Genomic DNA, 17,369 nt, shown 5'->3' on the forward strand with positions numbered 1-17,369 from the left:
GTGAACGGGGGAGGAAGAGAGGATGACATGAAGCAAAGGGCCGAGATTGGAGTTGAACCCGCGGCCGCTGCAGCGAGGAGCAAGCCTCTGTACGTGGGGCGCCCGCTCTACCAAATGAGCTACTGGGCACCTAAAATTTAAGACATTTTAAGTCTTAAAAGGCTTGCAGACAACTTGTAAAAAAAATATTGTGTTTGCATGCATGCATTTTTTGAAATTGATTTTTTACACGTTGCCTGAAAGTCCTTAAAAAGTCTTAAATTTGATAATAACCCACATATGGCTCCTTTTTATTGTTGTCTTATTTATGTCCTGACAAAACCTTGTTGTGGACAGTAACACAAAACTTGCCATTTTCTTTGGCTGTTGCTAAATAGAAATGTTTGTTATAACTTATGAACAATATATTTTGTTGATTTTTAAAAACCAAACTTTGAATGCTTAGTTGAGAAAACATTCTGGTGAACTGAAATGTTACCGCAAAGCTCGACACTAAAACGTAGAGAAGACATTTGTCTGACACACGTATGTGAAAGATTAAAAAAAACAAACAACAAACACTTAAGCAATTATAACAATGACAAAAAAGAGTTGTTTTTTTTCCATTTTATTTTTACAAAGATTCCACCGCTCCAGCGTCACACTCAGAAATTCCTGCAAAACAAAAGAGGCAAAGAGGAGAGGAAATTAATTTAGTTGTCCAATCCAAACATCCTGCCAGGATTTTCTAAAGAAATGACGATGCAAACTCTTTCCAATAACGTCCAATCAAATGTGAAATTGTAAAGCTTTCCATAGTTTCAGCTCAGTAAACAGAGAGCGGCTGTGGTTTTCCTCTCAGCAGCAGCAGCACTGGTATCTAAATCAACCTTTATTTTTAACCTGAAATCAGGTTTATTAAGAAGAAAGACGAGCACCTCACCCACTCAGTCACAATTTAAGACAAGTTAATGAAGGTTAAATAAAAAATCCCACCATAGTTACAAAATGTGAGAACGGTTTCTTACTTTGCGACGATGGAGTCGTTCTTTGCCAGCCTCAGGATGGAGTCGTCAGACTCTCCCTGGCGGAGGAAAAAACACGTTTGTTTACACAACAACCTCACGGCAGAGGAGCGTTTACGAAAGAAACCACCAACACAAACTTCTCCTCCTCGACTCTTCCTTCAACTCCAAACATGAAGCAGGACTGAGGACAAATGTAATTTCGTTTTCTTAAACGTTATTTTAAATGACTAATAAATCTACCTTCTAAAGTCTGTGGAGACAACAATCATTCATCTGCTGTCTAATTCATGACTGAAAGACAGAAACTGCAAATCTATAAAAACAATAGGGAAGTGGAAGTGTGGGGGACATCTGTACTGGTAACACAAAGTCATTATTCATTTTACAAAAAAGCACAGTGAGAATTATTCATAACGTCCATACTAACAGAGCTTATATTATATCAGGATTATTTAATCTGAAAGATTTAGCTGAGTTACACACAAAAAGCGGAGTACTACCAGGGGAAAAAAATAATGGATAAAAAACCCACGAGATGGCATCACAGTCGCATACTGAAGCAGCATAATTTCCTAAAATTCTTGTCCCTAAAACTGTTACAATACCTTCATAATTTAGCACCAAATATTTTATGCAAAATTATCAGCAAGCAGCAACTGTGAAATTGCACATCGGAAGATTTCTCTGGGGAAGTCGACTGTTTTCATCAAAGGCGCTAACATGTGGAACACAATAACAACCGAAACAAAATTAACACAAGATATTAAGATTTTAACAGGAGTGTTAAAGGTTGGCTTAAGCAAAATCAGGTGTAAGCATTTTTAAACATTTTGTAACTGTATGTAATGTTGATGTCTTTTTTTAATTTTATTTCTTTATTTTCTGTTTGTTGTATTTCCATGTTATCTTGTTGTAAACACTCAACTTTTTGCCTTTTTTTATACCTTAACTGTTATTGTACACGTTATTGTGTAACCTTGATATTTCTGTTTCTCTTCTTTTTCTTTGCTAAAAGCCTAACTAGGGACAGAGCTGGAAACTAGAAATAGCTAAAATCTTGATGTGAAACATTTGTTACAACAGCCTTTGTAAGAGGTGGAGGTGCACTTTGTTAATTCGCATTGTCCCCATTAAAAAAACTACATTAATAAATAAATGTGTATTTCAGTGATTGGTGTCAAACTGTGGATTTCTTAACAGAATGATTTAAAGTGTTTTAAAAATATTTTTCAGTTTAAGAAGATGTATAAAGACAAAATCAACTATATGAAGCAATATGGTCAAATCTGTCCCCTTGTTGAAGGTGACTTATGGTGTGTGTATTTATTTTCTCTCTGACTTTACTTTAAATATTGTTTGTTAAGTAACAGTGATTGACAGACCATATTTTTCTATGGTTTATTCATGTTCAGTTTTTGGGTCATGCACTGTGTATTAGAGAAGTTTAGAATCTAAATCTGATTGTTGTGCATTTACAGGAGCGGAAACAATTAGGATGAAAAAAGGAAAAAAGTGTTGGATAATGTGTTTATAGGACAGCAGTAACAGTACGATGCAACGGACGCTCGGCTGAGACGTACCATTCTGCGGATGGCGCCACAGATGGCGTAGGTCTTGAACTGACCGTTGAAGCGACCGGTGCCTTTGTCAACCTGCGGAGGACAGAGCGAACTGGTTAGGAACATTTCAAGTCCAAGACAACAGCTGCATATCAGACACCTGCAGCTTTTCTGCAACGCCGCTTTTAGATTTACTGAAGTCCTTCAAATGAAGATACCGTCAAACTTAAAATTAACAGTCCGGGCTTTAAATTCCTTTGACATAAAAACGGCAGCGCAGCAAAGATGGAAATACAATCAAAGTCTTTCATTAAATTTCTTTTTTTTTTGCGTTTCTGTTGTTTGCTTTGCCGGTAATATCGTCTTCTTTGGTGCTCATGGTTTCAGTAAAATTAACTGAATGGGCGAGAGTGCGGATTATTTGACATGGACCGTTCATGTTTTTAGTAAACGTCTGAAAATCACGGCATTCTGGGAAACGGTATGTAAGGAGTAAAAGAAAATACTAGGATATGACATCCCTAACAGTTTAGTTTTCTATCGATGTAAAATCTCTGTAGACAATTTTACTGCCATTAATAAATATTTGAACAAAATACTGCACACATCACTGGGAACTGGGGTAAGAAAACGCCACCAACGAAGGACCAATGATTAACTACTGTGGAGGAAATATTTAATGAAAAAACGGAAACATACTGAGACTACAAAAAAAACAAAAAATGCTGGGATGCAAAATATATACATATCAAAATATATACATATATATATGCACCCCAGCATTTTTTGTTTTTTTGTTTTTTAAGTGTTATTATTCTTGTCATAACTAACATTTTAATGTGTGTTATTAAAGATCTAAGCGAGGAAAATAAAAACTGAACTGGGTGACTGAATTGAGAGTTTTAGCAGGCTAATGTGTGTGTAACACAATCATACTGACTAAAGTTTAAACGCTGCCTGATCGAAGCTGCTTGTAGCACAAATAAACAACAACAAAAAAATCAAAGACACGGCAGCATGTTAAGTACTTGTCATTTGTAACGAACCTTTAGGGGATTTTTGGTGCATTTTACGTGTTTTTCATTCTTCATTTTTGATATTTCAATACATGATAGTCGATAAAATGTGTTAACAAAATTGTTAAATTCATACTGTTAAGTGCAAAAGAATAAGCCATTAAACCCATTTAAAGTGCATTTTTTGATCCCACAGCCAGCAAAGCACACAAACGTGAATTGTATTATTTCTGGGCGTCATTCTGGGCTTTTTTTCCACCTGATGACATAATTTGTGTCATATTTGGCATGTGGAGAAAATACATGCCATCTCCACTGGGTGCACTGTCACAATCAGTGTTGCTGCAAATTCATTGACATATTCCAGAGTGGGATAATACTAGAAAATAATATTGATAATAATAATAATAAATAAACAAATACATTTTTAAAAAATAAAAAAACAAACTACTAATATTGCATGCAGTATAAATATTTTTTTTGTGTTTTTTTTCCCTTTATCTAAAAACAGTGGCATCATGACAAAAACCTGGTATTTAAAGGGTTAAAGTTCTGAAAACTAATGGATATTTTATATAAATATAATTAGGACTACTGTTGGTGTAAGAATTAACTCAATTAAAGTAGAAAATCATATTAATGTATAATATTTTTTAGAAGTTTAATTTGAAAAGTGCATTTTGTGAGCAGACTGATCTGAATGTGTGTAGTATTAAAGCGGGCCTCAAGGGGTTAATTGAAAGAAGCAGCATTGGCAGGTACGGCCCTCGGACAATATCTGCATTTTTGTCACATAACTCACTGACAGTGTTTACAGTGACAACCAGCATAATAACACTAATCTTCTAAAACTGATCTATTCATATCTGACAGAACTTTTCCGGTCTGTTTCTATGCAGCGAGTCTGTTTGACGACAGATAATATCCCAGCTTCACAGTTTGTGACAGTTTCTCCTCTAAATATTCGCCCTCTCTCCCATCCTGCAGCTGTGGTTTGCTTCTGAGGCAAAATCCATGCAAATATTCTCAGCCCACACGAGACAACGGTTTGGTTTACAACTAAACACAAACCAAATTCAGACAGGAGAGCGTGCGTCACCGAGCTGGTGGACGGCCTTACTGCAGTCTGCATGTTGTCATACAAAAACAGAGACTAAATTCAAAAACAAGGTGCATTATATCTTCAATAGTATGAATAAGACCGAGTAACTCTAAAGCTGCATTTCATTTCTGTAGCACGGCTCCGCTCACCTCGACTCGACTCTACTGGTTGGTTATTATTTAGGACTGCATGCTGCAGGGCTCATGATTTCTCCAAAGCCAAACGAGCATCTTTTTTAGGGTTTGAGGACATTTTGGGCCTGGAACTGACCTCAGTTTAAGGGTCTGGGTGGATCCTCGGCCAAGTCAATGTTTTGATAAACAAGCTCAATTTTGTGCTTTGTTGTAGTTTAAAATAAAACAGCATCAAGCTTGTTTATGTAAAAAAGGTGCCAGTGAAGGATTCCCTGTACCCACTGACTGAAGTCCTCCCAAAGACCCTAATGTCCTAAAATCCTTCAAACATCTAGAAATGTCCTAAAATCCTTGAAACATCCTCAAGTCATAGTAATGTCTCAAAATCACAGAAACATCCTAATATCACAAAAATGTACGCTAAATCCTAAAAATGTCTTAATATCCTAGAAAACCATGAACTATGAGGTAAAAAATGAGGTTTGATCTCATTAGGGTTAAAGTAAAACAACACGTCATCTGTAATAACCATGATTGGGGGTCTGGACAACACTTTTTAGGAGAGTAAAAACTTGCAGTTGATTCATAAATGCAAATAGTAAACATGAGTGGTTTCTCAGAGCAGAGGATCCATGCTGTGTGTCATTTTTTGCTTTGGATCATTACTAAAATTGTTTTTTTTTGTTGTTGTTTTTTTTTTTACTGTGTCTGTATTAAGATGAAACACCTACAAGAAATGTTGGCCTTATTTCAAAACAATGTTTTTGAAAAAACAATGTTTAATACTCAAACTAATGCATCAATCAGGGTATTATTATCATTATTAACAATGACTAACATGATTAACCATCACAACAGCGGATATAAAAAGAGGCTTAATCTCAGCACATGCTTTTTTTTTTTTTTTTTTTTTTACATATATGAAATAATAAACTTTAAGACTGAAATCCATTTTACCTCAGCGATGTTGATCTGGATGGAGGCGTGGTCCTTGGCTCCAATGATTCTGTTGCTAGCAGAGCTGCAAAACACACACACACACATTTTAATTTAATGTTGACCCACATTCACGCTGTTTTTCATGTTGTATATTTCAGCCGAGCTTCAATGCATCAATTCCTCCTCGCTAACTAAAGTGTATTTTTCACCGACACAAAACGTAACCACAGGCCACTTTTTTAAGATATATTCAATCCTGTTAAATCTCAGTTACCCGAGTACAGTAACAAACTCTAAATGAGCGCATTCACTCAACACAAGAACAAACTTATTTCCACTTTATGCGACCATATACTCCCCAACTTTAATTCCACTACATCTCAGAGGTAAATATTGTACTTTTACTGCATTACATTTGTCTGACAGCTTCAGTTCATTTCCAGATGACAGTTTTTCATCCCTTCCTGTTCAGTGAAACTACACATTTCCAGATGTGCCGATGTTTAATGCTATAAACTGAAGGGTGTGAGGAAAATTCTACTTCCTGGGCTAAATAACTCTTTAAAAACCCTCTTGGATCAACTGGAAAATGTATTGTCACAAAACGGGACACGGAGCTGTTTTACTGACTTTTAAGGGGACTCTCAAAAAAAGTGAGGTTTCGACCCACACAGAATCACAGAGTGGTGTGCGCCTGATGTTCCCATCAGCTCACATCAAAAGCGTCTCAAAACTCACAAATTGTAACCTAGAAAGTGTTTTCTGAACTTGATATTTGCCTTAACACTGATTAAACTTACAGGCAACATCGTGCCAGACTGTAACTTCAAACAGAGATGATTTTATAATATTTACGATCATCTATTCATCAAGAAAACACTTGGTTTTTGCTCCTTGTCGATATACTTAAGCTGTAGATGGTCTTCTAGAAGGTAAATCAATTAACTCAATTTTAAATTTAACAATTATTGATAAGGTGAAATTTACTGGTGACAAACTGATGTTTAAAGTTAAGTTCAACCAATTTAACGCAAATGCTACCAAGCGTTTGTCTGATACCTGTCAGTGTAAAGCTTCGTTCGTAACAGTTAGATTACCTAAATTTCAAAATTAATTTATTATATAATTATTATTATATATTATATATAACTAAAATCAATGCATTATATAATTTATTATTATTATTATTAATAATAATTGTTATTGCAAAATATTGTTAACAATAACTTTGAGACTTTTTCAAGTGAAAAGTGCATTATTTCTACCATTTATTATTAGGATTACTATTATGTCATTTCACAGTTTGTTTTATATATATATATATATATATATATATATATATATATATATGTATATATATTCATGTTCATTCATATTTGTTTTTTTGCTCATTTCAGTGTATAATATCAAAAATAACAACAAAAAACCCAGGATGCACTTTTTTCTCATCACTTCTACATATTCCATGAAAAAACAGGAGCATTAAAATCATACAAAACCTGACCCTTTCTCACTAATATCACAAGCAGCTGTAAATACAAACGGCCAACCTCTCTATATTTACCATTCGTTATTACAAATCATATTAAATGTAGCTACAAAAACAGAAACAATCAATTACAGCCCTCTTATTTAGTGTTACTCAGAACATTTATAATGTCCAGTGGGCAAAACCATATGTCCTAAAAATCACACAAATGTCCAAAAATCTGAAACAAAAACAAGCGTCCAAAAATCCCACAAAAAAAGGAGAAAAAATTATATATGTGTATGTGTATATACACACACTACTACATATATACGGTTGGCCCACACATACAATCAATTGGACTTATACCAAAAGTTTTTTCACAAGTGTAATTATCTTCTGTGTGCAATTGGTCTACATATTTTCTTTTTCTAGACCGTTGGAGGTGGCACCTTGTAATTTTATGTTACTATATTTGCACCTTGTTTTTTTTTTATTATACTTGGCAACTTTTTATTATTTACTACTTTTACATTTGTATTTTTATTTTTATTTTTCTTTCTATTCTTTTGCTGTTTATCCTGCACCTCACAGCTGTAACAGCGCGAATTTTCCCCACTGTGGGACTAATACAGAATCGTCTCATTTTACACACACACACACACACACACACACACACACACACACACACGTGTCTCTACCTCTTCTTTCTATTTTTGGGGCAATTTCGTTGTTTATTGCCTTCGTCCCACAGAAATAAGGCCAGTTTGCTCAGGTTTCAAAGGGTTAATTAAGGATCTGAGCAATGACACAGTAAAAAAAAACACTCACCATTTACGTGGGACGTACAGGTCCACAAACTCTCACCGGCGTCGTTCTGCATGTTTTCGGGTTGTGCAGGTGGTCGCTTACAAATCTGAAATAACGAAAAGAGACAAAACACGGAAATCAGAAACGACGGTGCGCTTTTTTAACTTCGTGCGCCGAGTAGCTAACATTACGGTAACTCCGGCAACTCTACAGCGGTCATTTAACATTTTAACAGCAACTTATTCCTTATAAACAGTCAAAATATAGCTGGAAATCAACAATGAAGAGTTTATTTCTTTAAACGTGTTTACACCAAACAGCACTAACAGGGCAGTTAGCCGGTTAGCTCGTCGGTTAGCATGCTACGGAGCGACATCACGGCCGCATGTGGCTGCTCACACACTCCACCTAAGCCCGCCTTTACACACAGTTTCTGCCGGAAACACCGACAAAAGGATCCTCTACAGGTACACGAGCAGGTTCATTTAGACGACAATCACAAAAAATACAGGCTAAATGAGCACAAAAGACGATTTTTTAACGTTTTTAGGACGACAGCTCGACAGAAACTCACCGTACACGACAAATGGCCGACAGGAAAGAAAGAGCCGCCGACCCGGAAGAAGAAATATCGACTTCCTCGTGTTGTTTTTTTTCGCCACCTGCTGGCATTTAAAATATACATATATATATTTTCAAATTATGAAATACATTGTACAGACATACCATTAAGTTTAAAACATTAAAAATATAATATAAGTATTATATTTGAAACTATTTTAAATACATAAAAACAAAACAACAAAAATAATAATAACAACACTACTACTACACTACACCACTACTACTAATAATAATAATAATAATAATAATAATAATATAATAATAATAATAAGAAGTTACAATATAAAATAAAATAAAGGGGAGAAAAACGACCTTAAATATGAAATATGAACTTTAAAAAAAATGTAATTCTGATACATATAAATATAGTTTTTTGAAATACATTTTTCCCTAGAAAATTATTTTATTAAAAGCTAGGGAAAAATGTATTTCAAAAAACTATATTTATATGTATCAGAATTACATTTTTTTTAAAGTTCATATTTCATATTTAAGGTCGTTTTTCTCCCCTTTATTTTATTTTATATTGTAACTTCATACTAATTTTTTGCTAATAGGTAATGTCCCAAACATCTTTTTTATGTTACATTTCTGTTTCGGTAAAAAAAAAACTGATTTCCAACTCAGGCTGGTCGTTTCACTCGTAGTTAGTAGAAAGTCGAAATAGTCAGTTGTTTTTTCATGGCTGATACAAAAAGTCCACACATTCTGATTATAGTTGTTTTTTAAAACAGTTTATTTAAGATACAGTAAACTCAAGCATGATAACATTTCATAATGCACATAATGCTCAATGATTAGTTTTCACAATTGTACTGAATACAAATATTCTGAAAGTATTAAGGGACTGTACTTTATTTAACAGCTGGGGTTTGACTTTGTTTCTTTTCATATTTCTTAATTCTCCCCAAAGCTACAAATATTCCCCCATGAGCCTCTCTGAATGATTGGGGGAAACGCATGACCCATCTCCTTTATAAATAACCATATTTCACTGTTTCTGGCTATCATAGATTTAGGAGATTTTTTTTAAAGATAACATGCCTCTCACACCATCTCGCAACTTTTGGGCTTCTGAGAATATTTATTTTCATTTATTTCTCTTGAGAATGAGACCTAGTGTCTCAATTACATTGCCTGTATAAATAAAAGTTAAACAAAATAAAATTAAATTTAAAATAAATACGAAATAATTAATTTAAAGTTGAGCAAAACTGCTTCTCCAGTGCTTAAAAATTATCTGCATTGTTTCCCAAATTACATGATACATGTAACAAATGTGCGATGCACTGCATACTAAATCTTACAAACAAAGCATGAAGGGTTTTATTTTCTCCAGAAAATCGGATTCCCCTTGCAAACATCTTACACCGCCAAAAATAAAGCAACTTAAAAAATTTCATCATGTGAAAAAACATGTTAATTCATGTCACTGACATAGTACAGACAATTTCAGCTATGATTGTTTCTATAATGAAATTAGATTTAGCCTTTCATAAAGAATGAGATTTTATAATACATTACATTAATGCCATAAAGTGAAAGTAGTCCTAATAATATAAAAACTATTCTGCGTTCTACTTTTGCTAATGCAACTGCATCAGGGACTGCGATTTGTCCTGATGTCCAGTGGTCACTATCATTGTCTCTTGACACATGTGCATCCCACAGCCAGATTAAAGGGACACTTGCACCTCACAGTATCATTATCATTGCTGCCGCGTATCCTCTCGAACACTGAAACCTGGAGGACGATAGGCTTGGCGATCATGGTCTCGTCAGAGCAGTCCCCACAAGCAGCGTACTCAATGTGTTGGGGCTCTCTGCCGTTTTTAGTATCAACACTGGAAAAAAGGGAAAGAAATGTCCATGAATAAATGTAAGTACAAATGGATGCAGAGTGGCAAATTATAGTGGACACTTAGCGATGGGATTTGGACAGCTATAGAGGACGATATTTATGGACAAAACTAGCCCCTGACAGAGTGCTGAGTGGCCCCCTGACCATTTTCTAACTAACAATAAAAATAGTATGATTCACACTGGGAATTGCTTTGTACTTTTATTATACATAATATGGCAGAGTGCATAAAACAGCATCAAAATAGAGCTTGTTAATCAAACAGTGCCATATGTCCTAAAATCTTAGAAATGTCCTAGAATCCTAGAGATGTCCTGAAATCCTACAAATGTCCAAAAATCTGAAGCATCTTAAAATCCCAGAAACATCATAAAATCTTAGAAATGTACAAAAATCCTAGAAATGTCTTAAATTCCTGGAAATGTCTTAAACTCCGAGAAATGTCCTAAAATCTGAGAAATGTACTAAAATCCTAGAAATGTCCAAAAATCTTAGAAAGATCCAAAAATCATACAAACGTCTTAAAATCACAGAAATGTCTTAAAATTGTAGAAACATCCTAAAGTCCTAGAAACGTCTTAAAATCCTAGAAACATCCTAAAATCCTATAAATGTCCAAAAATCATACAAATGTGTTAAAATCCCAGAAATGTCCTAAAATCCTAGAAATGTCCTGAAATAGTAGAAAAATCCAAAAATCATGGAAATGTCTTAAAAGCGTAGAAACGACGTAGAATTCTACACGTCCTGAAATTCAAGAAATGTCCAAAAATCATGGAAACATCTTAAAAACAAAAGAGGCCACCAAGCAGAACAAGTTGAGTATTTCTGCTTCAGAGCTTTAATTCTTGTTCCTGCGCTTCATTTTACATCTGAATCCAATAAATCCAGGAGGTCATATTTTATGGCTGCACTGTTTCATCAGTTAGGTTGATTTTTTGCACAGAGGTGCGAGATTTGGCAGCGTTTGAGCTTCTCTCTGTAGCTTTCTTCTCTTGATGCACCCCTTTCTGGCACTTTGCATGCAACACTATGAATGCCTTCCAGGAGAGACCGAGCTGATGCATCTTATCTGAGCATAACCCGACCCTATCGTTCTAAAAACCCTAGAAATGTCCTGAAATCCCAGAAATGTCCAAAAATCATTTAAACATCCAAGAATCCTTGATATGTCCTAAAATCCTAAAAATGTCCAGAAATTCTAGAAATGTCCTAAAATCAAAGAAATTTACTGAAATCAAAGAAATTTCCAAAAATCATAAAAACATTAAAATCCTAGAAAATTATAAAAGAAATAAAATCCTAGTAACATCTAAAAATCATTCAAACATCCTAAAATCCTAAATAAATTCCTATAAACTCCATAAAATCATAGAAACATCCTGAAATCCTAGACAATGTCTCTAATCCTGGAAATGTCCTGAAATCTAAGAAACGTCCAAAAGTCCCAGAAATTTCCTAACATATATGGGGCTGCTGTGACTGACGCTTCGCATCCGACACCATGAATGTCTTCCATAAGAGACCCAGCTGATGCATCTGGGTCTAAGCTTAACCTGACCCTATTGTCCTAAAAACCCTAGAAATGTCCTCAAATCCCAGAAATGTCCAACAATCCTAGAAACTTCCTAAAATCCTTGATATGTCCTAAAAAATACTAGATATGTCCAAAAATCACTGAAACGCCCAAGAATCCTTGCTATGTCCTAAAATCCTAAAAGTGTCCAAAAATTCTAGAAATGTCCTTAAATCCATTTCCTAAATTCACAGAAATTTCCCGAAACCACGGAAATTTCCAAAAATCATAAAAACATTAAAAGCCTAGAAATGTCCTGAAATTACAGAAGTATCAAAATCCTAGTAACATCTAAAAACCATACAAACATCCTAAAATTCTAAGTAAAATCCTAGAAAATTTCTCAAACCCTGGAAACGTCCAAAACGTCCAAAAATCCCAGAAATGTCCTAACATGTATGGGGCTTCTGTGACTGACTCTTTGCGTGCGACACCATGAATGTCTTCCAGAAGAGACCCAGCTGATGCGTGTTGGTCTGAGTGAACTCGACTCTCAGTCTGATCTGCTCAGAAGTTTAAGATAAACTTCACTTGTGTAAGTAACTAACTCAAATACTTTCACACAAAATATCTTTTATGCATCCTTATTTGTACTATCTAACTTTGGCAGAGTATCTCTGCTTTGTTCCTCTCCAGCTGTAAAAGAAAAAAGAAAACTCACATCAAATTCCAGGGTGCCACTGAAGAGCTGCCGAGCTCCGACACGTGCTTGAAATCTGGCTGGTGATACGTGGCCAGTTTGCATTTGGGGTCACAGACAGGGCTGCTGCACACTGTCGCCACCAGTCCGGCTAAAAACTGAAAAATATGAATGTGCATGGATTTATATTAGAGTCACATTAAGATGATTCACCAACTTGGCAAAAAAAGAAAGATGATCACTCTCAAAAATAAATAAAAGCTAAAATACCAAAAAATAATCTTCAATGATCATATTGTTGGGAAAATATCTTCAAACCACTATTGTGACCTTTAACCTCTCCACTGGAGGTTAAAGGTATTTTAATTCTATATATTTTATTATATATTTAAACATGATAAACACTGCATGCACTCAAGCGTTAAAGGTCCACTGTGTGGGATTTAACGGCATCTAGAGGTGAGGCTGCAGAACTGAAACTTCTTGGAGAACTATGGCGGCTGATGTTTCACAGAAGCTCATATACCACATCTGTTTCAGAAAGTAGATTTATTTATGCCAAAACAGCATCAGTATACAGTGAAGTATTCAAAACGCTGGACTTTGAGCAAAGTTTTGTGATTTTTCTTAAAAAACTTTGGGACAAAAGCAAAGAAAAATGTCCCACAAACTGCAAGAAATTAGTAGATTAAAATAAAAGTTATTAAAAAAAAAGCTAGGGAAAATGTCTAGGGAACTATATTTAGAATTATTGTAATTATATATTTTAAATTATTTTATTTAGGATTTTTTTGCTAAATATTGGGTAATTTTCTTGTACTTTATTTTTTACTTCAAGTTATTTCATTTTATTATTATTATTAATTTATCATTATTGTTATTATTATTAGAAGCATATATATGTGCATATTTGTACACAATTCTTACTTAAACATTTACTTACTTGCTCATTGTCATCGAAATAAAGCCAATTTTGTCAGTTTTCAAAGGGTCACAAAAAAATCAAGCAATCAAATGCTTGCAATTTGTTCAAACTCCATAAATGCTGCTTGGGGCTTTAATTCTTTAACTACTTCTTCTTTCTTTCCTCGTCTTAAAAGTCTCAGCTAAAAGTGTTTGTGCAGCAAAAATCATGTTTAGATGAAAATTCACTGCATTTCTCGGTTTGTCCACTTTGGGCTACTGTAGAAACAACATGGTGGGCTCTGTGGAAGAGGACCTGCGCCATATTGAGATACATAATTCCTCATTATAAGCTTACAAAAACATGATAGATTTTAGTTCCTTTTTCACTAATTGAACAGTTAGTGAAAGTTTATGTTTGAATAATACATTACATTTCTGCACACAGATGCCCCCTAAATGCAACACACTGGACCTTAAACATTAAAGCACAGCAATGAATAACCTTAAAAGTGCATTAAGTTTATTTTAGTTTGATGCATCAACCACCTAAAGTGTGAAAACTTTTTGAGTTCTACGTTGTTATTTTACCCCCGATATCAGTGGCAGTACTCACCAGCGTTGCGAAGTTCATGTTGTTGCTGAAGAGCATGAGTGAATTCCTCAGAGTCCCTGAAGCAAAGTAAAAGCTGTCCTTCTTCTCTGACCTTGTGTAAACTCTGGTACTCTCTTTCAGAGTTGTCAATGTGCACTCTCGCTCAGGGCACTCTTTTTATGTAGCCTAGTCACTGTGGTGACGACACACATTTGCATCCAGAGGAAAGCACCGCAACCGTGCTGGGCCACTGCCAAATATTGTCATCTCCATTTAAAATTTAACCGTGACTCCTCCACTGTGCGTGTGTTTTGGCTGATTCATTCACCAGACAAAATACACACCCACAGACTCCTAGAATAAGCACGGGATGCCATGGATTCCCTGTTTGTTTTGGCTTCAGTATTGAAGACTATAAATCTGCGTGGAATCTGGCTGAACTTGTGCAAAGCGTCACACATGCAGATGTAGAGTTGCAAAAGTTTGAGATTTTCATGGAGTGATTACTGCTTTAGCAAATATCACATGATTACGCAGTTATTTTATTAGTTACAATGATCTTTAAAGGAATTAACTGATGTTTTTAAAATCTTTTTACAAACGCTTCATCACAGTTAAAATGGGGTTTTTAATGGAAGGATGTGGAAGTAAATAAAAAATTGAGATTTACTTTGCAATTAATTTTTTGAAGCTATAAGCAAATCTACACAGTATGAAAACCATCATAGTTCATACCACAGTATACCATGAAACTGGTATACGACTGCAAAACAGTAAAAAGAAACTATTTGTTTCCATTTCTAAAAGTTCAGCTTGCCTTAAAATTTAAGTCCAGAAGACAAGTTGAGGTATTTTCTGCAATGATTCGACTTAACTTTTCAAGTTCAGTCAGGATTTAATGCAGCACGGAAACAAACTGCTTTTTTTAAAAAGTTAAAACATATATTTTATTTTTTACAGTGAACCCTCCATGTTCCCACGGTCATGGAAAAACCATCATTTTTTTTTTTTTTAACATCTTTTCTTAAAAAACAAACAAACTATAAACCAAGTCTGTGTCTTCTGTGTGCATCAAGCACTGTGACTGACTGTTAAACACATCATTTAAAGTTTTGGAAAATTCATGGATTTTGGTTTGTTATTAACTGTTAACTGCAGCTAGTTGTGCAATTTGACGTAGTTGAAGTGAATATGAACATAATCAGCTCATCAGAAAATGATGCTGAACATCTGGAGTTATATGCTATGATGTAAAGTTCTGTGTATGTTATACGTTATGAATGATTACAGAAATTTCATTACGGGTCCTTAAAAAATCATGGAAAGGTTTTGAAATCGTGTCTACAGGGTCTTACATTTTTCTAAAATGATTTTGGAATCAGCTGATTTTGTTAAAACCTAAAACCAGCAGAAGTATGGAGCTGATATTATATTCAAATAGATATTTTTCTTTATAATCTCTGACTCATTTTTTTATGCAGTGTCACAATGTTGACATATTGTCTGTTTCCTGTATAACAGACAGACGACCAGACGAAAAGACCAAACAAACAACAGATACAGTTACATGCTGTGTCCTCCTGACAGACTGATAAAGTAAGACAAAGTACAACAAGCACAGGCGAAAGACTGAGAGGGGTTGCTCCTCTGGGCGTTTGGGGAATCCTAAACAGGTGCCCACGCAGGGGGCCGCCCCCGCGGCCAAAAGGCGTGTGGTAATCAGTCTGCCGCCCACACAGTCTCGGTGACTTTGTCTGCCAACTTTCAGTGAAGTTTATGCCCTAAAACTTCCAAAAATAACTTAATGGTAAAGCATGCAGTGACAGGTTAGACAATAAGCAATTGTAGAATTTGTAGCTGTCTTCAGATTTGAGCAAAAAAAACCGTCAAAGCTCGTTCTTAGTTATGTTATTTAGTCATGCCTATTAGCTTCATTTAAAAGCAAAGCAAGATCTCAGTGTATTTTATCTGTAGCTAAATTCCATCAAGTTCCTGTAGATAACATAACAGCAAGGGCAAGCTAAATATTTAGACATAGAAACTGTTTGATTTGCCAAAGGTTTGAGATAACCGACTCAAAACTCAACATCATCATCAATGTTCTCATCAGGGGCCGACCAATGTTAGTTTTTCCAGGGCCAATACTGATACCGATTATTCGTAATTAATGAGACCGATAACCGATATTTGATATTCGATATTTGAACCTATATGCTTTACAATAAAAATGAAAATATATCTGTTGAAATTTAGAATTTGACATTTAACAAACTCCAATGCAAAACTATGTTTAAATGCTATTAGCCAATGTTTGATCAAGACTGAAACTCTCAACATCAAATACAGCAAGTTCCTGACAACCTTTTTTTTAAAATAAAGTCAAGTGAAAATTTAATTAAAAATGGAATAAATAAAAATAGCTCCCTGTGGTTTTACAAAGTAAAAGTCCCTGGCATGCTGACACTTTCTTTGCATGTATCGCCAGGGCATGGTCTTTAATTTAATCTAATCTGAACAGTAAAATCTATAAAAGTTGCTCAAAACACAGAATTAAACCATTTTGAATGAACACGAATAATCAAAATGATTTGACTGATGGTTAAGTAAAATAGGGCGTTAGACCGTACCATGTAGAGACTGCAAAGGTTAAGCACAGAAAAAAAGTCAGTGACTCTAATCATTTCTTCAACTGATTACAAATCACATGGTTGATTTAATCACCATGACACAGTTTCATTGATTCATTTAGAAACCATGGCACATTACCTCACTGTAATGCTTGAATGAAACAGCAGCTCTCATCAGAGAAGCGATGGAAAAATTTAAGAAATGTAGTTAAGTTGTGGTCAGTTTTTCAGTGGACATGCCTTTGTTGTGCAGTGTCTCTTTTTTAGGCCTTTATTGTCAGACTGCTACACATTTAGTCTTGGCATTACGGGTCAGAGTGTGTGCTGGCTTACATGGCAACACTCTTCTCAACGTTTCATTTTGCCAGAAAGAGAAACTTCACGTATGGACAGAGCTCTGGGTTGAGGCCGAAAGAGTGACATTGCAGGTACAAGCGGCCGAAATGAGTTTCCTCTAGAGAATCTATATTTAGAGTTCTCTTAATTATGTAATTAAAACTATGTTGGT

The 17,369-nt window shown here is 35.0% G+C and overlaps 1 protein-coding gene across 1 annotated transcript; it reads right to left on the reverse strand.

Annotated features, from left to right (window-relative positions):
• Window positions 1-591: 591 nt before the first annotated feature.
• On the reverse strand, window positions 592-8,134 carry rps21 (ribosomal protein S21). The gene is given in 6 exon segments (XM_042492198.1): window positions 592-654; window positions 1,008-1,063; window positions 2,588-2,659; window positions 5,776-5,839; window positions 8,057-8,088; window positions 8,091-8,134. Coding segments are annotated over 6 exon segments (252 nt in total). The 5' UTR covers window positions 8,109-8,134; the 3' UTR covers window positions 592-644.
• Between the last annotated feature and the right edge of the window lie 9,235 nt (window positions 8,135-17,369).

This window comes from Plectropomus leopardus, chromosome 8 (genome assembly GCF_008729295.1).
Source record: "Plectropomus leopardus isolate mb chromosome 8, YSFRI_Pleo_2.0, whole genome shotgun sequence".
In the NCBI taxonomy this organism is placed as follows: domain Eukaryota; kingdom Metazoa; phylum Chordata; class Actinopteri; order Perciformes; family Serranidae; genus Plectropomus; species Plectropomus leopardus.